The sequence below is a fragment of the Psammomys obesus genome, unplaced genomic scaffold (assembly GCF_907164565.1).
Source record: "Psammomys obesus unplaced genomic scaffold, mPsaObe1.curated_primary_1811, whole genome shotgun sequence".
In the NCBI taxonomy this organism is placed as follows: domain Eukaryota; kingdom Metazoa; phylum Chordata; class Mammalia; order Rodentia; family Muridae; genus Psammomys; species Psammomys obesus.
In genome coordinates, this window is record NW_026585895.1 from 23,934,417 (window position 1) to 23,959,746 (window position 25,330).

The 25,330-nt window shown below is 46.5% G+C and overlaps 1 protein-coding gene across 4 annotated transcripts in view; it reads right to left on the bottom strand.

Annotated features, from left to right (window-relative positions):
• The window catches only part of Tanc1 (tetratricopeptide repeat, ankyrin repeat and coiled-coil containing 1), a 226,749-nt gene that overhangs the window by 64,318 nt on the left and 137,101 nt on the right, over window positions 1–25,330 (bottom strand). For all 4 annotated transcript variants that reach the window (XM_055600204.1, XM_055600202.1, XM_055600203.1 and 1 more), the window contains 3 exons: window positions 15,877–15,981; window positions 4,273–4,403; window positions 3,047–3,233 (listed from right to left, as the gene is read on the bottom strand). In XM_055600204.1, the coding sequence (XP_055456179.1) occupies window positions 3,047–3,233; window positions 4,273–4,403; window positions 15,877–15,981 (423 nt within the window). The remainder of the gene's footprint in view (window positions 1–3,046; window positions 3,234–4,272; window positions 4,404–15,876; window positions 15,982–25,330) is intronic.

A 25,330-nucleotide genomic window follows, 5' to 3' on the forward strand; every position in this document is an offset into this window, starting at 1 on the left:
ACCCCAGCAACGAGAGAACCACGGTGGACAGGTGGACAGCACAGACACCTGTCAGCTCAGGCTCGGGGACTGGTACACCCTGCTCCGATTGCAGAGGAAGCCCCCCCCCCGGCCTCTTCAGACACTCGCAGCTCCAGTCAGCCTGGAGAGGAAATTCTTGCTTCTTTTCCTTCTCCTCCCTACCACGCCTTGGCAACAGACTTCAGGGCCACAGTTCACAGAAGAGCGAGAACAGAGGCAGGCTGTCACCAGCACAGCACTTCCCTCCTCTGCTTAGGGCCTTGTACTATGTGGTACAAGCCAGGTGCCTGGAAGCTGGCGCCGCCCATCTCCCTAATAGACTACTAACCCCTTTTCTCACTTTCACGTCATCTTTTCAGTTCTTCACGCTTGGCCAAGTTAATCGAACACATTGGCTTGAGCCAAGGAACAAATTGGTGACATAAAAGGTCCTGCTTTTTTTTTTTTTTCAATCAAAGCAGAGCTTAAGACACTGTAATATGAGCTAGAGAGATGGCTCAGTAGTTAAGAGCATTGGATCCTCTTCCAGAGGATCCAGGTTCAATTCTCAGCACCACATAGCAGCTAACAACTGTCTGTAACTCCAAGATCTTAACACCTTCACAGACACACATGCAAGCAAAACACAGTACATGTTTATTTAAAAATACATTGTTTAAAAAAAAAAAAAAAAAGACACTGTGCTATTAAAAGTTTTCACGAACCAACTCGAAATAGGAATCCTGAGTAGTTCTTTATAAACCAAGGAGATGTTCCCTGCTTCTGCGCCACTGGAGAGTAGACTGCAATTCTTTCTGCAATTTCTTATTTCCAGCATTTGGCTAAGAACTCAGAAAAGAGCTGGAAAAAACAAGCCCCCCCCCCCCCGCCCATATGGAAATTAAGTAACAAGCACGCTGAAGGAAATCACCGCGGTGCCATGGCAGCATATAACACGGAGTCTGATGAGCAGAGACTGGGGAAGATTAAATCCCATCAAGTGTGAGTTAAGAGCCTCCTGTCTGCCTACTCTCTCACCACCAGTACAAGCCAAGCGAGGGCCTGTGTGTGTATGAATGCTCGCAGGGGTTGGGGATGTAGCTTAGCTGTTTTTCACTTGGTTCACAGGTTTGTACACGAAGGTTCGAAGCCTTGGTCTGATACCAAGGCTGCAAAACACATCACTTTCACATTTTCAGCAATGGACCCGAGGGAGAGAAAGTGAATGATGGTGGCGGTTTTGTTACGAAAGGTTGACTGTAAACGCTTGACCCCACCTCAAATGGCACATTTAAAACCATGACACACGTAACGCCACGTCTGGAACTAACAGTAAAAACAAGAAGCCCGTTCAGAAAAAGGTAGCCATGGCCAAATCCGTGAAGGAAAGGAAGGTTAGATTCGCAGAAGGACACGACATTTCAAGAGCTAAGGAAGTCGCGTAGCTACTGCCGAATTCACACAAAGATCTGTCCACGGGGGAGAGAGAAGAAACAGAGCACAAGGAAGGCAGGAACTGGGGAAGAGTTTGTTGAAGCGAATTCATAAAACAGAAGTACAGTAGATGGGAATGTCAACCGGCTGGCACAGCTCAGGGGAAGGCCTTGACGCTAAACAGAAGGATTTGTGGTAAATCCTCCATTCATACAAAATTCCCCAAGTCGTTTCAAACACAGGCAGAAGCAGGCTACTGGACGACCAGGCCTGGCGAATTCGGGAAAACAATGATTCCAAACTGGCAGAAGGTTACCCTCAGGGATGGCACCAATGCTCTGAGATCAGCTTATAAGGACTGATACATGATTCTGAATATACTGGAAGTCAACCAATAGTTTGAGTGAGTGATATATTATGATGTGTAAATTACATTTTGATACTGCAATGAGAACAATATAAAACAAACCCAATAATAATCTGATGCCACCAAAATTAGTGGAAGATGCCCCCTGGCTAAGGCTAACTCCTCTGCAATACATGCAGCTCTACAGCAAGCCCACAGCCTGACGCCAGTCCTCTCTGGGGTCTTCAAAGTCTACACTGGATGAACTCATGATCCGGTGTTCTAAATTACACTTGGATGAAACTCCAGTTAACTGGAGAATATGGAACTCAGAGGTCTTACTGACTACCTAACAGCGGGGATGCGGAGACAGTGAGTAAGAACACGTGACTATCCCTCAAAGACATGGACAAGGCCCAGCAAAGGGGAAGCCGTGAGCCTCTCAGAAGACACCCGCTAGGAGATCAACACAATTGTAGAGCACAAGGCTTGGGTGCTGCCTTCGGGTCGCACCCGCCGTCCGCCGACTACTGCGGCAAAGCAGGCAAGCTGGAGAGCTCAGTCGCTACTGAGACTACTGCAGAGTCACACAGGCACTCAGTCTGGGCTGGGAGATGGAAACGGACGCTCTGAGAGTCGGTGGATTCTAACATCACACAGGTCCACAGGCTAATGAGTTAACCCAAATCCTCGGTTTTCTAGACAAGTGTGAGAAGGAATGTCGCTCAAGCCACTGAGAACTCAGTCTTCTTACACTCAACTCAGCGGGACCACAGCTATGATAGGGGGCATGGGGAAGGCTTCCTGAGAAAACCCTGGCCTCTAAACTGTGGCCAGATCCCATTATAAGCAACATTCAGAGAACACAGGCCTTAAGGTCATCAGTGGAAAAAAGCAACCTTGAGACTGGGCTGTGGAAACGGTTTCATATGCAGGCATTTCATGATCCTGCATTCATGCCTGGTTCTGCCCAAGGAATGAGCTGCCCAGGGGAAGTAATCTCACAGGCCGGATCTAATAAGGTGAGTTTTTTTTTTTTTTTTTTTTCCTTTTTAATACACACATACACACCCAGTGATCTAAAATAAGCATCACAAAATATAAAGGCTGAAGCTCTTTCTCTTGGCCGCACACAGCCCCGAGCTCTCCGCAATGAACAGGGCAGGGTCTACGGGTTGACCTTCATGGACCACACTGAACCCATCTCTGGAGCACTCCGGCTGATGTGCACTGAGCCATGACATTGCCAGGCCGTGGGCTTCTTACCTATGATTCCACTGTCCTTGCTTTCCAGGGTGGAACTAGGGCTGCTAATGGTCTCACAGGGACTTTTGTTGGCTGCCGTCTTGCTGACACAGCTATTCAAGGTTGAGCAGGGGCTGTCGGTGCTGGGAGAGGCGGTGCTGCTCGTCAGCGTGGAGCAGGGACTGATGCCTCGGCTCAGAGCTGTGCACTGCAAGACGAACAGAGGGGGAGTTAACATGGCTTACGCATCACGCTTCAACACAGGTTTTTGTTTTGGATGCTAAAGTAACGGAACTTAAACACAAGACAAATGGAGGCTAAACAAGGACAGACACAGTTTTCCAAATGCTAAAGGAGATGTGTCTTTGTTCCAGCTGCCTCCTTGGAGGTTTTGATTTTTACTGAAAGGGCAGCCTCAGTAATTACTTCAGCGGGGAACACAATTTCATAAAACGGAGATGGCCACCACCAGGCAGACTTCCTTTCATTTAAAGCCGGCAGAAGACAAATGGGTTCTTTGACCTCTGTACAGAAAACCTGGAGACTGTGTTTCTGTAAGGCTTCGCAACCGTAGCAGCCTGATTCTGTTCCTGAAGATTTATGGGGTGTGCTCAGGAAAGGAGGCTGGTGACCACTGCGGTCTCAATCAATGGCTCCCGGGCCCTGCCTCCTCACAGGGGCCCTGGACGGCTGCAGTGAGAAGCTCCAGCCTCTCACTGCCATTTGCACACCCAGAGGAGGCAGAGGCTGGTGGCTGGGCTCCCTGGGACAGAGAGTGCCTCTCTGGAGGATGAACCATCCAACTGCCTCTCGTTTTGTCTCTGACTCACCTCCTATATATCTCTTCTTCACCCCACTGACTTTCCACCCCCTCTCCCCAATCCCCCAATGGCTAAAACACCACAGGTAATCACAGACCAAGGCAGTCATCTGAGGGGAATGGTGCTCTCAAGACAGAAGCAGCCTTAGCACAGAACAGCTCCTTAAATCATGCAGCCACTGTTCTCTGGGCTGTGGCTATAAGGTTAATACAGACATTCTCTTAAGTTCTGACTCCTTCTTGTTCACCTGAGCTACTTCCACCACGATCCCCTGCAGAGACCCAGAAATAAGCCTTTGTCATAAATTTCAAAACGCAAGAGCCCAGAGCTTATCTGACCAAACAGTGACATGAGTCCCCTCCCCCAACACACTGGGAGGGTGCATGCTAAGCAGACAGGAAGTGCAATGTCTTCTTCCAGCATTACCATGGTTTCATTTTTGTCTTCAATGGTTATATGGGTGGCACTTGGGATCCCTTCTCCCAGTAAAAATCCCAGCCTTGTCAACAGTTCTTGAGCTGCCGGAGAACAGCTTGGTTCATGATCGGCCTTCGCTTCTGGAACAAAGAAAGAGAACAGTGAAGATGCCCCTCTGGAGAGGTCCGGCATGGCATCTGGAGGTGTTCTCACTCCAGCTGCTTGTCTGACGCTTCTGTGCGCCCTTTTAAGATGCACTAAGTTTGATGGTGTTACCTGCCCTCTAGTACATTCTAATTAGGAGGCTGTGACAGGTTGGGAAAATGGCGATAGAGAAACTCCAAGTGCGAAAGGTGAAATATTTAATCTGAAAAGGAAGATTCCCTGGGCTGTTCTCTGATAGCAAGTCCAATTCACACACATGTGAAAAACGGGTACAGCACACCCCTCTCCAGGTGAGAACGGGCTTCTACTTCACCGAGCACCACATCCAATGTCATAGGAGGGCAGCATTAACACCAAAACGGCATGCTACAGAGACCCAGGGTATTTAGAGGTCACAATAAATTGAAATCCAAGCTTTCATTCAACAAGACAGGTGCAGGAGGACTCGGGTGGGAAACTTGCTGTACATATTCCATAGCAGTGAGATTCAAGACACCATTCCAACTTAGGTGCCAATCATAAGAATCCACGCTGGATCAAAGAACAGTAAAACAAGTCACAAGACAGGATCTAATGACTACTGTCCATGCCACATGAAAAACATTCTCAGCACACAATGCTGGAAGGCACCGTCGTGTCTCTAAGGCCTGTCATCTGGATTTCTGTACCAAGGACAATGCTCATGTTGGAATTTACTTAAATACCGACCTGGAGACTAATCTCGAACCCCAAAGCCCAAGGGTATTTAGGTTTTTGTCAATTATGGATGACAAATATTGACATTGCTCTAACTCCTCTCTCACACCTTACAGCATCCCTTGGAGTGAGATTATATAGGGAAGCTAACCATGTGTACCGAGGCTGGAACTTAAGAACAATGTGTAACTCTCAAGACAGTTACTCCATGTTTTGTATGCTCTTCAACTGGCCAAGACACCTAGACCTGTACTTGCTATATCTACTTTGCCAACAATGAGTGGAGGAACGTGAGGGACAAATAACGTAATGCTATGAGCCAACATCACTGCCACATTTAGTTCTAACTTTGCCTGTTGTAAGCAACTGCAAAGTCTAAGTGAGCAAAACTTTTGTTTCTATCCTCAGTTACAGAGCGGTTTTCGTACATCACATACCCAGAATGGCAGCTTTGAGAGAAACCAGACTGGCGACATCTTCACGAAAGAAGAGGTATTCCGCATTTGCTTGCTCTCAGAAACCTTACTGTTTGGGGCATGAGGATTGGTTGCAAGATGGATATTTTTAGTCACTCTAGAACTACAATGACAATGACTGTTCTATCTAGCCTGCTGATGTTTCCAGATCATTTGGGCTAAACTCATAATATCCACGGGCCCATTCCAACAGCAGGGGAAGGGAAACACCCCAGGGCAGGTGAACCACACCCCTGACACACCCCTAGAAAAAGTCCCTTCCCACCAGAGACTTCAAACCACAGACAGCTTCGTAAGAGAGATGGCACTTGAGAAAGGAAGGTGGAAACCAAACCAAATCAACACAACCTAGGCACACCCAAAGGCTGAATCCGGAGGACAGGCTCTACAGACATCCTCCCGCACTTCCCCACTTCATCCTCCAAACCTCACCCTTCTCCTGCAGGCATCTTGCTTCCAGGCAAGATGGCTGGGGGTCAGGGACTGAGATGAAGGTGGAAAGGGGAGTGAGTGGGTGAGGGGGCACATCTCAGCAGCCTCTCTACGCCACACCCCTCTTCCTTTGCGAAACAGTCTCCACACTGCTGCGCCACCGTGACTGTGTCCCAGCCCCAGAAAGCCCAGCGTCTGGTTCAACCTGAAAGACTCTGGGGAAGGAGCCAGAAACTCCACCCTGTTGGCAGCTGGGACAGAGGCCAGAAGCAGCTGTACACACAGGCTCGGCTGCCACAGGATTTACCCTGTTGACAAACATAAGCCTATGGCTCATTTGGCACTGACCTAGACCCTGTACAGGACCTGTACACCAAAGAGGGACAAAGGGACAATACTTCCCCTGGGCAGTTACTGCTACCTCCACCCTGAACCTGCACATAGACACCCCAAGTTCCCATGCCAAAAAAAAAAAAAAAAAAAAAAAAAAACCCACAAAAACCTAAAAACAACCAGTCGGCCTATAACCCTAGCACTTAAACTAAAGAAAAAGGACTACTGTGGCAAGATTGAGACCAGCCTAGGCTGCACAGTATGTACAGGACAGCCAGGGCTACACAGCTAGATATTTGTCAAAAAAAAAAAAAAAAAAAGGAAGGAAGGTAGGTAGGAAGGAGGGAGGGAAGGAGGGAGAGAACCCTGCACCCCCCCCCAAAAAAAAAAAACTAGTCATTCAAATCTCCATGTTCAAATGAGATGAGGAACTATGGCAACTCCAAGCTTCATGGCCAAGTTGGATGAAAAGAGACACCACATTCGCCATGAACCGCTGCTCCCTGTTCAACCTAGTCTCGGCCATTACCAAAGCTCCAAAAGCATGCTAAGGTTGAAGACAGACAGACACACATTCTTTATTCATTTTGCCTCACCAAAACTGCATTTCCCCCAGAGGCTTCCATAACTGTCATTTTTTTGGAGGGGGCTATTTTTTTCTAAACTTCATGTTAGTGACCATATCCTTGGTCCCCTTCAGACTGGGCTCCTTAATGTTCGCTAAGCCACTCATTTGTCTTCCCTAATCCACAGCGTTTTCTCTGACTGCACTTTCACTCTGGCGGAATTATTCCTGAGTGAAGAATAACAGTGCCATTCTGGGAGAGAAGGGGTGTTGGGAAGCCCATACCGTGTCGGCCCACTACGAACAGAAGTTCACAGTGCTAGGATTAGGTTTCCTCCTGAAGCTGCTTTGTGCTCCAGAGTGATCCAAATGGAATTCTACTGGGCCTCTCAGAACAAAGAGCCTGCTCTCATTCTTATAGTTAATACTAATTTCTTCATCAATAATGGGGATTGCTTGATCAATATCCATGGAACAGGGACCAGAGAGAAAAGAAAAAAACAAAACCAAAAAAGCTCATTTCAGCTCACATCTCACAGATTTAAGTACATGAAGAATTTATGATGTATGGATGTAAACCCACTAAGCAAATGGACAGCGATGTCCTCAGTAACACCCCCAAACACACACACACACACACACACACACACACACACACACACACACGCAAACCTCAGTGTGGACCCACTGTGCAAAGCCAGCTCATGTGGGACGTTAATAGGAAGTTCACAGATCTCTTCCCTTCTGCCTCTTTTAGCTCTTCACACTCAAGAGTACTACATTTGCACAGACATCAACAAGCAGCCCATATGCTAACCGGGCTAACTCTCTCTGTTACCGCCTCCATCACTTCAAATCATCGAGTGTGCTTCAACCTCTCTTCCTGCCGTCCCTGCCACCTCAGAAGCCCGATGAGACCTCTGTGCTGAAGCTACATGACTTCTGGTCATGACCCTCTCTCAGAACTTCAATTTCCTCATCGCTTACGTGGCCACACCCACCTCCTATAGGCTGCAAACCTCAAAACCAGCAACATGTGAGAAATGCCGTCCACACCACAAGACAGTCAGCAGCCTGCTGGCTTTAACAGCAAGGTTACACTTCTCTGCTTTCCTTTCACTGGTTTTACACACTCACATGAATTTTCAAATGTGCTTATATTTCTCTTCCCTAAAAATAATTGGATATCCATGCATACACACACACACATATATATACCCACAACCCTCACACACCCACCCAGTTGCCCAGATGGCATCTTCTAAACTCACTATTCTAAGACAAAAACTCTCCCCCTTTACTGTTTACACCAGAGGTTTTCACTAAGGCCCATGCTCACGGCTCCCTTCCCAATGAAGCTCCCCGACTCCTTAAAGTCAGACTCTGTTAGCTGTCCGTGCTAGGATTTTCTAACCTCACCTCTGAGATCCTCTCCCTCTGTCTTTTGGTTCATCTGGCTAAGGGTTTGTCAGTCTTGTACATTTTTTCTAGAAGGCAGCTTCCTGTCTCACTGGGTCTCTGTGTTGTCTTTTAGGCCTTGGTTGCATCGATTTCTGCCCAGATGGTCTGTTATTCCTTCCTGTCTACTGGTTTGGGGTTCACTTTGTTCATGTCTTCCAAACTTTTGGGGTCTATTATTAAGTTACTTATTTTGGGCTCTTTCTGATTTGGGAACCCGTCAAGGTCCTTGGTGGTCATTCCATACAGGAAGGACCCCTCCCCTCCCCTCTCTGTTCTCTACGTGCAATGGGTACTGTGTCCAACCCCTGGTCATTCACTAGCTAGGTAACCTTGAACAACTGAAACACACCAAGCTCCCAAGATATCTGTTAGTTAACTGTGTTAAGCGAGATGGGCCCTGGACCTGGCATTAGGCCTCTTTTCCAAATCTTGGTGACTACCGATGGTCTGCATCTTGCTTAACTTGCCTTCTTTGGCTGATACTATAAGCCTTTCAATTTCTTTTTTTGTTTATTTGTTCTTGGGTATTTTTGTATGTTGTGGTTTTTGAGACAGGGTTTCTCTGTGTATCCCTGGCTGTCCTGGAACTCACTCTATAGACCAAGCTGGCTTTACACTCAAGAGATCTGCCTGACTCTGCCTCCTGGGAGCTGTGATTAATGGCATGCACCACAACACCCAGGTTATACTTTCAATTTCTTTCCGGTTAATTCTCCCGAGCCACCACAATTCTGTTCTTATTTCCAAAAACCAGTGTCTGCGAACAGATCATCTACCTGCTAATCTGCTGCTTACAGGCCATAACATTTAAAATACACCTACATGCAAGCTAGCTTTATGCTATTCAACTCATTTACCTCTGCATTCTACTCATTTACCCCGACATTCTGCTTCTGGCTTTGCCCGTGCCGGGGACTGGACACAGAACCACGTGCTCACGACACGTGATCCACGCCCAGCCCTGGGATGTAGTCTTATGGAACCACGGAACTATAACCTAAGAAACAGAGGAGCCTTTTTAGCCAGCTGCAGCTGTTCTCTTGCACCTCGCCAAGGCCTGACAAGTAGCAATTTCTTAAAGGTAAATTCCTGCGCAGACTTTAATGTGTCCCAATTAACTTTCTGTACTCTGGTCCCGTAAAATCCAATGATCTGTTTTATGGGTTTTGTTCTGTTTTGTGCTGGAGAATTAACCCGCGGCACTGTGCATACTAAATGGGCTGGCACTCCACCAGTGAGCTACCCCCCGGCCCGCTCATGCTTTACAGGGACCATTTACCCAGGGAGGATCTTATAACATCATGGATTGGGTCACCTGGAAACATTCTGGTTGCGCAAATCTTAAAAACATTGGCATATTTCGTTACACAATATCAAACTATCATAATCATTAATATTACATGAGTTCTTAACTGAAAGTCCTGAGATGCTACCAAGCTCAATGTGACAGGCGCCAAGTTTCCCCCCCCCCCCCCCCCAAAAAATGCAACTTTCATTTAAGAGGTCAAGTTTTAGCATTGATGACTAATCCTGTGAGGTGTCTTTTTGTTGTTCTGTTTGTTTCTTTTATTGAAGTGACAGGCTCATTTCATGCTCATTTCACCCCTTTTGGAATAAAATGTGTGATAAATGCTCAACTGTGAACAATCATAAGTTTGCCAATCATTATTTCAAATAAATGTTATGTTTCATCTGCAAAGCTGCTAGTCTAGCTTGCCATTCAAATGAGGGCAAAATGCTTTACCTGCAGACAGCTATCAGACAGGAGAAAGGCTTTGTGCAGACTCCCTGCTTCACCACCCAGAATACTAAAAAGATAGGTACTCAAGGGTCAGGATTTAATAACACTAATTATTTTCAGTGTCTTAGCAGGGGAATGCTTGAGTGAATTTTCAGTCCTGGTGCGAGCGGGCAGCAGTGAGGGACATCAGGCCACTCAAGAGGCGGGAGCCTGCTCCGACAATCTGCAAGCCCTGGATTTTTACCTATCAGGCCTCAAAAATTGTGAGGAGGAGAAAAAAAAAAAAAAAAAAAACAGTTTCTTCCCACTTCACTACCCCCACCAAACTTCAGCAGTGCTGAAGTTCTCCTGAACAACGATTTTAATTGTGACGGAGAGTTCCCAGAGTCACTGTTCTAGTTTTCCTGCTGTTGCTGTGGCCCAACACTGACCAAAAGCAACTCGGAGGAGGGGAGGGTCTCTGTCGTCTTCCAGGCTCCAGCCCACCACTGACGGAAGCCAGGACGGGAACTTGGAGCAGAACCGACAGGGGAGCACTGCTCAGTTGCTTGCCCGGGCTCACACAGACCCAAGGAGACCTTTGTGGATGGATGCCACCCACAGTGGGCTAGGCTCTCCTACATCAATGCCCAGTTGTGACAGGCCTCCACAGAGAGGCTCGCAGGCCAATCTGAAACTGTCAAGGGGTAACTATCTACTTAAAAAAAAAAAAAAAAAAAGGTTTGACCTAATAAACATAGTCAGGAACTTACAGGTGCCTTAGGTCCACAGCCCACGTGAGATTGTATATGAAGTCTACAATTATGTTCAAAGAAAGCCCTCTTATTAGAGAGAAAGAACTACAGCCACAACCTTCTCAGTGGTCTTCACCAATTCTTTCTCCACCACTGACCTGTAATTTCATTCATTCACCTTCAGTACTCGCCCAAAATAGCCCTCTCTATGTTTATGTTCAATTTTTTTGATGGCACACCTCTACTCTTACCAACCTTGTGAACTATGTCCTGCAAGGTAGAAACTAGCCAGAAGATACACACAGAGAGAACTCACAGTTTCTCCCACCCCCTCAGCAGACTCTACCTAGCACAGTCTTAACAAAACCCCAAGGCTGCTCCGCAATCTTCTCTCAGAACAAAACACTCCTTCCCTTTGGTCTAACTTACTTCATTTCACTTCTAAGACAATGGGAGCCCGGTTACACGCCGATCTCTTTTTAGGCACCCACCATGATTTCCCAACTCTCAGTTCAGCACTTTTGCTTACTGGTTTTCCACCATCTCCAAGACACAAACTCTCTTTAAAAATTTCTATCAAAGGGGCAGGTCTCCTCTCATCCGAAGCAGTCATCTCACAGATTAGAGGTCTTTGGGCTCTTTTTCTAAGACCCTCAAAATCTTCTCATCCATCCCCTCTTTCCTGACTCTGCCCTAGAGACTGTATGTACTCACTTCCCTACAGAAACCACTTCAACATTCTCCCTCATGGTAGCCACTACCTGCTCCGGCCATCTGTTCTATCACCAGATGCTTTGCCTTGAATGTCTGTAAGGCCCCACCCCCTCCAATTTCTTTGCTGAAACCCAGCCCTTGGTGTGATAGTGTTAGAAAATGGGGCCTCTGGGAGGTGATTAGGGGACTGGAAATACACAGCCCTCTTGATGAGATTCATGTCATTTATGGAGGAAGGACCTTGTGATCTCTTTATACGGTGTGAGGTCATAGCAAAAAGATGGTTACCGAAGAATTAGGAAGCAGCTCTCATCACAATCTGCAAGCCCTGGATTTTTACCTATCAGGCCTCAAAAATTGTGAGGAGGAGAAAAAAAAAAAAACAGTTTCTTCCCACTTCACTACCCCCACCAAAACCTCAAGTAACCACCAGAAGAAGGTACACAGCCATCTAAAAAGCTGAAAATTAAAGTGGGCTGGGGGGTTATCTCTCAGGAAAGGAAGGAGAATACAATGAGGAAAAACAGAGTGATGTTTCATTCCTAAAACTAAGTAGGGAATACACGGACACCATTACCCTGTATGTCTCCTTTTTTCCTTACATAGTTTAGAATGTGTGTAAAAACAATTAAAAAAAAATAAAGGAATCAATAAAATATTACTAAATATGTTTTTCTAAAAAGATGCCCTATGCCCAGCAGAACAGGTTTGTGCTTAATGACAGTGCTGCATGTTGTTTTACTCTTGGTTTGTCTTGGCTTTTATGACAAGGTCTTGCTGCATAGCCTAGGCTGGCCTGAAACTCACTACATAAACCAGGCTAGCCTTAAACTCGTGGGCTCGGATCAGAGTCATGTACAGACCACACCACCTAGGATGTGTCTTCGTTTTCCTTGCAAACCAACCTGGTAAGGAAAAAAAAATGAGTTTCATCATATTTTGAGATTGATCTTTACTGATCGATGACTCACTAGATTAAGAACTTTCTCACCCCTCCCTATCACAGCATGCTTTGCTAAATGATATAGTTAGGTAAACCGAACTGGCATATGGTTGTCCCCAATCCAAAGACATAAAGCTATTTATTGCAATGTAATAATCCCCCGTAATTCCTTGGGGTCTTCTTCCCCTGTAAAGGAAGGGATATTATTCAGGAGGAAAACACACTCAGTTAACAACAGGATGTTTATTTATAAAGGGCCGGCTTTGTGTGGTTCACAGGCTATGAGGACCACTTGACAGAGGAGAAAAACCAGAAGAGGAGTTGCATTGCTTTCTTGATCCATTGAGTCACTGGTTCTGCCAGAGTAGAAAATTTGTGTTTTAAACATATTTCAAAATACTAAAAAAAAATACAGTACGTGTCTCTGTACACATGTTTACAGGTTTGTGTGAACTTTAGTAAACAAATTCTCTGCCTATTAAAAAACGTTCATCTGGTTGTTCCTACTTCCCAGGTGGCTAAGTTAATAAACAAATTGTATATGCTCATTGGTCTTATTTTATTTTGACTTAAATTCCAAAGAGTGATCAAAGAACCAAGAATTCATGGAGTTGCATGGCCAGGAAAACAAAACAGGGTAGCCTAGGAGAGCGCAGCTCAACCAGACTGATAGTGTATAAGCAAAGGCATCTCTGGAGGAACTGTGCTCAAGAGACTGTTAATCTGCTGAACACTAACATGAAACTACTGACAGCAGCCAGAGGGTCATAGAGACATAAAGAAGAGTGCCCAAAGAAAGCATGGGAGGCAGGAAGGCCAAACTTCCACATGGAGACTGAGCGATGATCCTGATGTTAAACTCTGGAAAGTAGAGTTTGCCCTTCCTGCCTCTGTACATGTTTGTTTCATTAGTCAAAGCCCAGGTAAGCCTCCACTCCAGGTTCAATCATCTAGACATAACACTTGCAGTTTTGCTAAGGCAGTCTTAATTAACTCCACTGAAATCTAAAAGATGCCACGAGGATTACAAAACACACCACCCTTTGCTAGTTGTCAAGTTCAGTTTTGTTAGGCAACTGCCTCGCCATCCATCAGCCAACAGAGAAACTGTTGGGGCTTTGTGCCACGATGTGGCTATCTCTACATGTGACCGTGCACCCAGAAACATGAACCATACCCCTGTCTCACACCCACAGAAGGGAACACACCTTGTTGCTTAAAACTAGCCAACTGGAAATGTCTCAGGTCCTGGATCTGCAACCTATGTGTGCTGTAATTCTGGCTCCTAGTGGGGTCTGACAGAGCTGATTTAGGCCTGGGATCTTAGGAATGAGCCCATGGGCAAGTTCTGGCCACTTTAGCAAGACCAATGGCTGCTCTTGCGTTTAGCTTGGCCCACAGTCAAGCATACACACACCTCCTCTTGCCAGGAATGGCGTCCAAATCTGCCTCAAGCCAGAGGAGAAAAGTTGACAATGAGAATTATTTGGAACCATATTTCTTAGTCCAATAAAAATTCTAAATGTGTCCTCTCCTCTCACATGAGAAGAACCGAACATAGAACCCTATGGATCCTACTGATGTTGTCTATGTTTAATACAGTCAAACCTCCAGGATGTTAATCAGCCAGGACTACAAAGACCGTGGTCAGTAGAGACTCTGGTATGGAGTGGCAGAATTCATCTGCATTGAGCAGACAGCTGCTAAACATGATGGCTAGTATTCATGTTCAAAGACTATTTTTGTTTTCCTCTCAACACATAGAAGAAAAGCTAGCGGGGGGGGGGGGGCTCCTACATATGTCACAGCCCATTAGGTCCAAAGCAGGGCCAAAGAGAAGGGCTTTGGCCAGGTAAACAGAAGGGTTTTCATTAGATAAACAGAAGCCTAAAGGAAGGTTTCTGTTTACCAGGAACCTCTCGTAATTCACCCCAAAGGGGCAAGGGCATCTAGCTCCCAATCAATTGGCCAGCCAGTATCAGCTCAAAGACCCTGTACACCCCACCCCTTCCTTGGTTTGGTAGCCTCAGTCTGACCCCCAATAAACCTTTCTTTCTATTCATGAAGTGTCAGTCCCGTGAGTCCCCTCTGCCCCACCTATAGCCTCTTGTATCAGCTGACAGCTATCGAACCTGACTGGTCACTGCCACGGAGTCTCCACCTTCAACACACACACCTACTGCTTTGTCCCTCCTGTCACAACTCCTCAGCGTGAGCTTGCTTCTACACGAGTGGCCCCTGGACCCAAAGAACAGGGTGAATGTCTCATGCCAGGAAGCCTACTGAGTGCCTGTCCAGTGTGTCCCCCATACCACGGTCCCGTCTACCCCTCCCAGCTTCTGCCTTTCCAATCATTTTTCAGCTCTACCCACTCCGCTTTCCTGCCATACCCCACTTCTTTCCATGCATCACTAGACACAAAATGCACACACGGTGGCTACAATACAGTAGGGAGGGGTTCTCCATCCCCACCGTGAGGGAGCGGAAGAGGGTCACAGGCAACCACAGTGGAAATCTGGCTGAGTGCTCTTTCCACACATGAGCAGCTTTCAGCACTACAAGCCATCAGAAGTGTGTGTTCACAGTTTTTACAGGCTAAGAGTTTTACTCTCGTCTTTCCATAGGGAAAAGACTATATGTTTAGAACATTCTGTGAACAAAGAAAATCCCAGTCAAGAACAAATAAGTAAATTCTTGAGTATTAAAAATAAGCAAACTACTAATCCACCTATTCAGTGCTACAAACATGTAACATGTTATACTTACATTTTGATTTAGAAGTGGGTATGGGGTTGTGATACACTGACTTCATGGCAAAAAAAAAAAAAAAAGAGGCTTAAATCCGTTTGGGTTTTCTTTCCTTTTTTTTAAAGAAAATCACAGATGTTTAACTTTTTTAAAGCTTTCCAAGTCGCCACGCATTCTAATGTGAGTTTGTCTAGTGAAAATCTCAGATTCTCAGCCAAAGCCTGCTCTTGAATATTCTGAAGAAGTAATATGTTTATATAAACATAAAAAACAAAGTCAACTGGCTGGCTTTGCATGTGTCCCAAACCCAGGAAGGTCAGAATTTAGAGGATACAAGACCCAACCCTTCAACAATGCAAATACACCCAACTCAACTATTCCTGCTTCTTGTATACAATTTCAAGAATTCACATTAGCTGGACAAATCTCTGTCAACTGCTCAAGGAGAAAAAAAAAAAAAAAACCTCCCAAATACATTTAGTTCAAGAAGCATTCTTGCAAGGGACTCTCGGGTTTCTGGGTTTCTGGGTTTCCGTCAGAAGTGAAGATTGCCACTATGCACAGTGGTTGAGGAATGAGGCAGACATCATGTAAAACATTCTTACCAGTCTCACTGGGCTCTGAGGGCTTGGACCCTTCTCTGAACGGGACCATAACTGGATCTCCAGGCACCCTGGGGCTCTCCACATACTTGGGCTTCCTGACGGGACCTGCAGTGGGAAGGATCTCAGTGTAACTAATTTTTTCCAGATGCAAGCAGGGTTTCAGAGCATGCAGTGTGTGTCCCTACCAGGACCCAAACACGCCTAACGGAAGGCTAGTCCTTCCCTGTCTTGAATACACAGTCAGTTCAGAGCAGACACAAGAATGTGCAGTGTGGTCTGCCGAAGGAGAACAGGGTGAGCTCCGGCTGGAGGACGTAAATGCTGACCAAGGCCAAAGCCGCTGTCTTCTAAGGCAGTTTTTCCACGGCTGCCTTTACTGTAGGTCAAATAGGTGCTTCTGACGTGTTCAGCCCGCCTCAGTGGTAAGACAAGTTGTGTTGTTCTACTGAAGATACCATTTTCCTCTCCCTGCATTACACGTGCTTTGGTGGTTTGATATCTCCAAGTCAGGAGTTGTGAATTACAAACTGCTGGCCTCTGGTATCGGCATGCTGAGCCACCATTAAATGTCGACCTCTTATCAGCTTGGTGGCGCACGGGAACTGCATGATGGGTCCAAGCATGGCTGCTTTCCTGGCAGCTGAGGCAGCTGCCCTCAAGTGGGTGTGGCCAACAGTCCAGCATGGACTTGGGGACACAAGATGCTGAGAATTTTAGCCAACAGTCCAGCGTGGACACAAGATGCTAAGAGTCTTAACTCCCTCCCCCAAGTACAACTTATCAGAGAAATCTGGAATTTTCATTTTGATTTTCAATCAGGGTTTGGCTATGTCACTCAGGCTGGCCTAACCTGGCATCCATCAGCTCTGGAGTGATCACAGGCATGTACCACCACACCCTTGGGACTCTCTATCATTTTCTGATTTTTTTCCCCCTCCAGAGAAAGCTCTTGGACTTCTTAACCCCCATTCTCTGATGCTGGGGACAAAGATGCAATCACTCTGGGAAACGGTTTAGCAGTTGTTCAAACAGTTCCACAGAGTTATCATGTGGGCCAGCAGCTCTGCGCACATGCAGACACATGTCACACAGACACTGCATTCACAGCAGCACTTCTGCTATTACTGAAGGTCCATCCACTGAGGAAGCAGAATATACTGGGACACTGGAACAGGGAAGGGATGAAGCATCCATTCGTGCTGCAACATGAGCAGACTTTAAATACATTATGGCACATAAAGAAAGCCAGTCACAAGAAGCCACATGCTACATGACTCAACCTGTAACTGCCAGTATAGGTGAGCCTACAGAAACCAAGGGGTTGAAAGGTTGCCAGGGTTGAAGATATGTAGTCTTGGAGGGTGATGAATAAGAGAATTCTTTGGACAGTAACAAAATGTTCTCAAATTAGAGTTTAGTAATCATTCATTAACATGTTTGTGAACACTCTAAAACTATAGTTCTGTATACTTGAATAGGTGAATTGCTTGGTCTATGAACTAGATCGACAGTGACTTGAAAAGCAAAAATAATGGCTATTTGTGCCTTCTAACTATCACATTCCATTTTGGTTCAGAATCACCTGTTTGACCTTGTTACAGTTTGCACAAGGTCACAGGGAAAGAGTGGTGGACAGTAATCCAGGCAGGCTTCCACACTTGCCCTCTCATCAGCCTGGGCCAGTGCCCTGACCTGGCCAGTGCCTCTGCTTCATCCTCACAAGGGCGATACACACAGACTCTGAACACCCCCGTCTCTCCATCTTTTATGTCTAAAAGAGCTTATTCAAAACATGGATTACAGTGAGAGATGCTGCCCTCTAAAGGTTTACTGGAAAAGCACCACTAGACTAGAAAAATAATTCAGCCAGCAGCAATAATGCTGGCATCTGACACTGAACAGCCGTGTTATCAAAGAAGCTTCTTTTTAGAAAAGGATGCCATTTCAAACTTTAGAAAGCATGATCTTTCTGAAATGACTAATGAAGTATTTAAGTATAAGGCTGTTTGCAAAACTGATTTAACTCTGTCAGAAGATTTTTTTTTTTTTCCAGTGTAATGGTTACAGAAATGGAGAACTATGCTCACAGCCTAAGCGGCGGCTGTGGCTTCCTTTACAACAGCATCCAATGTGTATCTAAGGCATGTGTCCGTCCACATTCAAGATGCGGGAGACAGAAACAAAAACGCTAAAGCAGTTGCCAGGAAGAACAGAAACAGCAAGGTGGCCAGAACAGGACACAGAAACAGAATCGGACACATGGGAGCTGAGAACTATATAGGCTTTTGGTTGTCCCTAGCTCCCTTCAACAACAAAGCAGAGCCCTGCCATGTTGTCTCTTACTGTTAAAGGACAAAGAAGGAAAAATACCCTCTCCTAACAGTTCAGTACTTTCTTAAAATGTGGATCACTTTCCAGGGACAGCAAGTGGTTTGTGAACTGCGGGACAAGGGGCCTTCTGTCAGAGCCTTCCGAAGCCACACCCATCTGTCTTAAGCATTTGCAATGGATCTGGGTGGGCCTAGAACAGCAGCCCAGTAACCTCAATGACCAGAGAAGCAAACCAGGAGAATAGCAGGTTCAAGGCCAACCCAGCTACAAAGTAACTTCCTGGACAACCTGGGTAACTTAGTGAGACTATCTGAAAACACATAGTAAAAAGAGCTCCAAGGACTCAGCTTACTAGGAGAGCACTCACTTATCACCACCTTCCATCCAGTCCCTCCTTAAAAGTCTTTCTTACAAGCCCGTGCTTGCCAACCCAGAGGAATGGAGATGGTAAGAGCAGACTTGGGAGCTGGACAAATCTAGGTTCGGTCACTGGACCCCTCCTTTCTCATTCCAACCTCAATACCAGGTTGGGTATCTTAACCCTACCCAGCAGGGTTAAGAGACAAACAAGCTAAGCACGTGTCCATGCATTCACTAGCTCAGTCCTAGAAACCTGGGAGAAAAGCACAATGTTCACCATTTTTAGGTCCAATGATTTGCTCCAAGCGCAAAGGAATTCACACAGCCGTTTGCAGTTCTGAAGCCCAGGCTTGAGCCTCCACCAGGATTTCTAGATTGGGCCAGTGCAGGTAGCAAAGCTTTTATTCATCCCACGTGGATTTGATCTCCCCTAAATTTTACTAGCAGCAGAAATATTAAAGTGAATATAAACAACTGCTCTCCAGCATGACCCTTTTATTTAAATTGCCTTTCACCAACAGCACAACTACCAGTGCTGTAAAACAAGAGACATTTATAGGGGGTTATTCCTGCCCCGACTGACCGACAGAGAATTCTCGCACACTTTTTATCAAGCAAAGCACATGAAGGCCCGTTGATCCCCCTCTCCCTCTGGAACACCATGAAAGTCGCAGCACAAGGATTGAACAGAAACAGCCGAGGAAGAGAGACGGCCACAGGTGAAAACCAGACGTCTGAGGCAGGGAAGAGAACGCCCTCAGAGCAGAGGACGAAGTACCTCAGAGAAGCCAGGTGTCACACAGTCTCAGAGTCACAGACCAGCCAGACACGGGGGCCAGCAAGGACAACCCAGCAGGGTGGGAAAAAGAGGCCTCTTCCCAAGCCAGGAATATTCCCTCCCTCATCCTGGCGGCTGAATTTATTTCTCTAGAAAGGATGGATTCAAAGCCACTGAGAACTGTAGTGTTAAAAATTAAAAAAACAAAACAAACAAACAAAAAAAACCCCTAGGATTTAAAAAATGTTATACACACACTGATTGGCAGGCCCAGGCGGCACTCATTGCCTTCCCTCTACTCAGCTGTGGGAATGGTGACAGACACTTTGGACTCCAAGGCGTGCCTCTGGGGAAGCTCAGAGCCACAGCTGACAGACCCCGACCATCACATTGTAGGATGGCGCAGACCTGAGCACACAGTCATCTACCAGTAAGCTGCTGCGGATCCCCATACAGACGCTATCTATCAACTAAAGGCCCTGTCCAGCAAGTCAAGGAGCACTGTGTGTCGGTCAAGCAGGCAGCAATTGCAGAGTGAGGTCAAGAGACCACACCAGTGGACTCACCCCCCACTGGTCTTCCTTCTCAGTGGAGGAAGTGGCGTGATCTTGGTACTGCCCGTGCCAGAAGTTACTCCAAATACAGCAGCCACACAACTTAGGGACACAGATTCTGACTGCAAAGCCAATTTCCCTCAAGCCCCCTCACTCGGGGGAAATTAGTGCCCAGCGCATGGCTACACCCAGCTTCCGTGGCTGTCCCTCACAGCCATATCAAGCAGCTGCCCACTGTTAGTTTCCCCAGGTGGTCTTTCGACAGTGTGATATGAGGTACTGCTGGACCCCACACCACGCTTCATTAGCCATTCCCTTCCCCACTCCGGTAGGCTATGAAGGTCTGACGGCCATGTCCTAGCCTGGTCCAGATTAAAAAGCTTAAGGTAATGGTATTGTCTTTATTGTAGTTTTTTTTTTTTTTTTTTTTTTTTTTTAACTCAGGGTCACAGTTGGCCCAGACTAGCCTAGAATATACAATTTACCCAGGCTGACCTCAAGAGCACAACCCCCCTACCTCTACCTGTCAAGGGCTGGGGTTGCAGATGTCTGCATTATATCTGGTAAATGGGCTTTTCTTGATCTTACCTTAAACTCTCTCCATAAGGGTTTTATTTTATCTATTTATTTAGCTTGCCTTTTCAAGGCAGGGTTTCTCTGTGTGAGGCTGTCCGGGAACTCACTTTGTAGTCCAGGCTAGCTCAGAGATGAGCCTGTCTCTGCCTTCCAAGTGCTGGGATTAGAAGCCTGTGCCACCACTGCCTGGCGTGCCGCCTGACTTTAAATCTCTTTTCCTACACCAACCTGCTTTCCCCAGCTCTTTACGTACAATGTGATAAAAAAGGGGGGGGGCTCTCAAAATCACAAAGGGCCCTTAAAATCCAAGGAAACAAACAAAAATGTGCCAAAGAGAGGATAAAGATCAACAGTCATAAAGTTGTGGGTACCAAGGGGTGGGAGCAGAGCAGCTGCTGTCAGAGTCTTTAACCAGAGGGAAGGCTCTGGAAGACAGTGGCAGAGCCACCCAGTAACTCCTCTCTGCAAAGGGAAGGCGCAGCCCTCTCCCCACCCCGGCTTCTGCCTTTGCATACGCCTCCAAATACGCTCTTTCCCAGCGGCCAGCTTTCCTACTCTTTTTGACATTTTCATCACACAGCTATTCTGCTGCTTGGAAATTGCCATATAAGGAATGTTTTTAAAGGAGGATGATAGAAATAAACCAAGCTGGGCTTTATCTCCAGGCGGGGAAAGAGGGGTGGTGGTGAAGGCTGCTTCTCATTTCAGAGTGTTTCCATTAAAAATAATCCCGTGTGTGTGTGTGTGTGTGTGTGTGTGTGTGTGTGTGTGTGTGCGCGCGCGCGCACACTATTTGGAATGAAGGACACCTGAGGCTAGCTACTGCACAGCAGTAAAGGTCGCATCAATTTTATCTGGTCTTAGTTTTCACCTTAAATGTGCACAGGATAAGAGAATCAAAAGGACTAAGCATTGCCTGGATGGGAGCTGTGCTCTTTGTGTCTACAGCAAATGTTACTCAGTAGCAAATTCAAACTGCAAACAGAGAGGACTACCAGATCACAATTTTGAGGGCCTTCTGTTGTGTTTTGGTTTCAATTAAAAAGAAATTGGTCAGGCAAGGGGGTGGAAACAGCTCAATGGGCACGCCAGCATGAAACCCTGAATTCTGATCCCAACACTCACATTAATAAAAACAGGCATGACCACGGGAATGTATCTGTATCCCCAGCACCATGCAGGGAGAGGCGCAAGAGGTTTGCTGAGGCTTGCTAGCTACCAGCCTGGCTCCAGGTTGGGTGAGACCCTGTCACAAAGGAACAAGGCAGAGTTCGACAGAGCAGGAGGCAGAAACTTACATACACACACACCATACAACATACACACACACACACACACACACACACACACACACACACACACACACACCTTTTCTTAGAGACAAGAGTTTTGCAGTCTAGACCTTGCTATGTAGACCAGGCTGGTCTCAACCGCTCAGCATCCTCCTAAGTGCTACAATTACAAACATGAACCATGCATGGAACCCGGCTAGTCTTGGAGTTTCTTTGAGAAACGGGGTCTCACTGTGTAACTCTGGCTGGCTTCAAACCCACAGTGCACACGCGGCTGCCCTTAAGCTCACAGAGATCCATACTGGATGCTTTGAAAGAACAAGATATGCAGACAGAGCTTCTGAAGTCTGACCCCTTTCCTTCCAGTACCCCCAAAGAGGAGATGGGAGGTGCAGAGAAGTGGCATACAGCTTAGGATTGACAAAAGGGGGGCTCCAGAATCAGGAAAAAAAAAATCAGCGGACAGGGACTCTTCAACAGAACCACTCACTCCTTCCTCAAGGAAGGCTAGAGCGGTGCTGGCTGTCCACAGATGTAGGCGAAAGACCAGAGCTAGCCTCTTGGGAGGACTTATTCTGAGAAAGGCAAAGCCAAATAATGTGCCTGGTGGGCAGGCCCTGGCAGTAGTATTCTTTGTTCTACCAATTAACAATACCTAATTTCCAAAAGAAAATAGCTGTTGGGAGCCGGTGGTGGCTAGAGAGACATCTCAGAAGTACAAAACATTTGTGGCTCCCAAAGAGAACCTAAGTTCAGGTTCCAGCAGGTCACAGCTGCCTACAACTATAGCTCTAGGAGGATAGGATGTGTCAGTGACCAGCATACATACATACAACACACACACACACACACACACACACACACACACACACACACACAGTATCTTAAAACCTGGTTTTTGAGCACAGACCTGATGTGTAAGTGTAAATTTTCTACCTGATTTCATGTAACAAGCCACAGTCAAAACACAAGCACAGGGAAAATACAAGCACAGGTCATGGATATGCGGTTTATAAACCACAAGCTCATTTTACACTTAGGCTTGGGTCCCACCCTGTGATATCTTACTGGATGTATAAACAACTACTCCAAACACTAAAGTCTTCTGACTTCAAGGCAGTTCAGATCAGGTGTAGTCAACTGGTAGGAACCAGCTATAAATAAAATGGAGCACCACCAATGCTAATTTTGTGGCGGCCCTGGAAGAAAGATCTGTATCCTTCCGGAAAGGTCATTTCCTGATTTCTGGAAGAGACAGGAAAACAGGCAGTGAGGGGATGGCTCTGCTGTTATTCCTACAAGCAGGAAATGAGCCCTGTGTTGCTCGAAGTAGCTGAATACAAAGAGAGAGGCAGGATCCTGGAGAACCTTCTTTCCCAGTGAATTCTGGGAATTAAATTTCCGAGTGTGGTCACCTATACTTGTCAGAAAGCACATTTTCAGCCCGCCCCACAAGAACAATTCTGAGGTACGCGGCCGTAAGTTTAGCAAACTGGAATACCTATCTGAGGCATTGCTCACTTCCTGAGGAAGCTTACCACCAAGTGAAAAGACAAAACAGACAGCTGCTCTGGCAGTGCTGTCACCAGGTAAAGCACCGGAAGGGGCACCACTCCTGAGCTGACCTGAAGGTGAGGGGGCGGAGTCACTGCAGGGAATGCTTGAAGCTGAGGGGGCGGAATCACTGTAGAGAAAAGCTGAGGTGAGGGGGCGGAGTCACTGTAAGGAATGCTTGAAGGAGAGGGGGTGGAGTCACTGTACGGAAAGCTTGAATGTGAGGGGGTAGAGTCACTGTAGGGAAAGCTTGAAGGTGAGGGGGTGATGTTACTGAAGGGAGAGCTTGGGAGGTGGAAGATTTTTGTCTTCATGAATTTGACTCCAACAAGAAAAGGGTTGTTTTCAAATAATTTTTTACCTAACAGCTACAACTAATACCTTCATAGAAAAAAAAGAATAAAATTTGCAAATATTTTCTCAAACTTTCATTTAGTATGATGGCCACAGCAAATCTATCCTAACCCTCCACCCTTCCTGTCAGATAGGAGACTTGAAGTAACGGAAGAGGTAGAGGAAGAGGAGTTGTCAACCCAAAGATTCTCTCCTGTGGGAAAGTTCTCCATTCCTCCCCACTAGCATCCGGGAAAGGGTGAAAGCAGAACAATCCTGTGTCTCACTCTCATTCTCCAATGGCAAGGTAGGGACCAGCCCATCCTCCTTGGCTTTACATCTGATGGGCACGTATGCACACATACTCCACCACCCTTCACCATACACAGGAACCTTCATGTCCTACCCCACAGAGAAATAGCCACACCAAAGAAACACACAGGAATCATCTGCAGCTCAGCCGGTCAAACCTGCCTGCAACCCCTCCACCTGATCTGCCAGCACTGACATCAAGAGTGGGAAAAGCCTGAGTGATGCAGACTCCGACCACTTTCAGAGAGAAACCTCTACGAAGAATTTTAAGTGGAAAGGTTTACAGGTATGATTAGAGTTGAAAGAAGACTAATTGGTTCCAATCCAAGAGCTGGGGTGTCTCTTAATTGGCGAAGCGCCTGGCTAGCACGCATAAAGCCCTGGGTTCGATCCCAGCACTACCTAAGATGAGACACCGTGGCCCAAGTGTAATCTCAGCACTTCAAAGGTAGAGGCAGGAGGCTAAAGAGTTCAAAGTCATCCTTCGGTACATAGTAAATAAGCTCAAGGCTTGTCCAGGCTACATAAAATCCTGCCTCAAAACTGCACTGATGATGGTGGAAATCACAGTTAACAAAACCCCCTCAGCCTACATGGATTACAGAGACCCTCAATGACACCTAAGGCCACCCCACCCCCGACTCCGTACATACCTTGTAGGACAGCTAACCCCTTCACACAAAACAAGCTGTGAAGGAGGCAGAAAGATTGCCAGTACGACTACAAAATGGAAAACAGTTGATGCTTTAATACAAAATTACACATACTAACTATATAATCCTGCCAATTCCACTCCTCAGTCCCTGCCAAAGAAAAAGGAAACGTATGTTTATTCAAAAGCCGGTGTGCACGCACTTATAACAACTTTATTTATAATCCACCAAAACTGGAATCCAGCCCAGCATCTTCCATCTGGCAAATGGACAGACGGTGGCGTGAGCACACGGTGGATTGCCTGGGAGTCAGGTAGTAACAGTTTCTTGCTACCGACCATGACATGGATGAATCTCAAGTGCACCCCGCCAAGAAGCGAGACTCTAAGGGCTATTCACTGGCTGATACATCACATTCTGAGAGGACAAAATTCCACCTCTGGAGAAAGACTATGGTGGCCAGGGCTTTGGGGGTACAGCTGACCAGAAGAGAACAGCATGAACATACTGGGATGAAGGAACTGGTCTCCATCTTGATTGTGGCGGCACTTATGCAATTTCAATGTATTTGTTGAAGCTGAAGATCTGTGCAAAAAGATGACCCCATCTTCCTCTTCTCTCCTTCCTGTGGGCAGGGGAGGTGGACATGCATGCGACTACTTAAGCAAAGTTTTTGAGAGGCCGTCAGGTAAGGCTGTGTCAGAAGTGTGT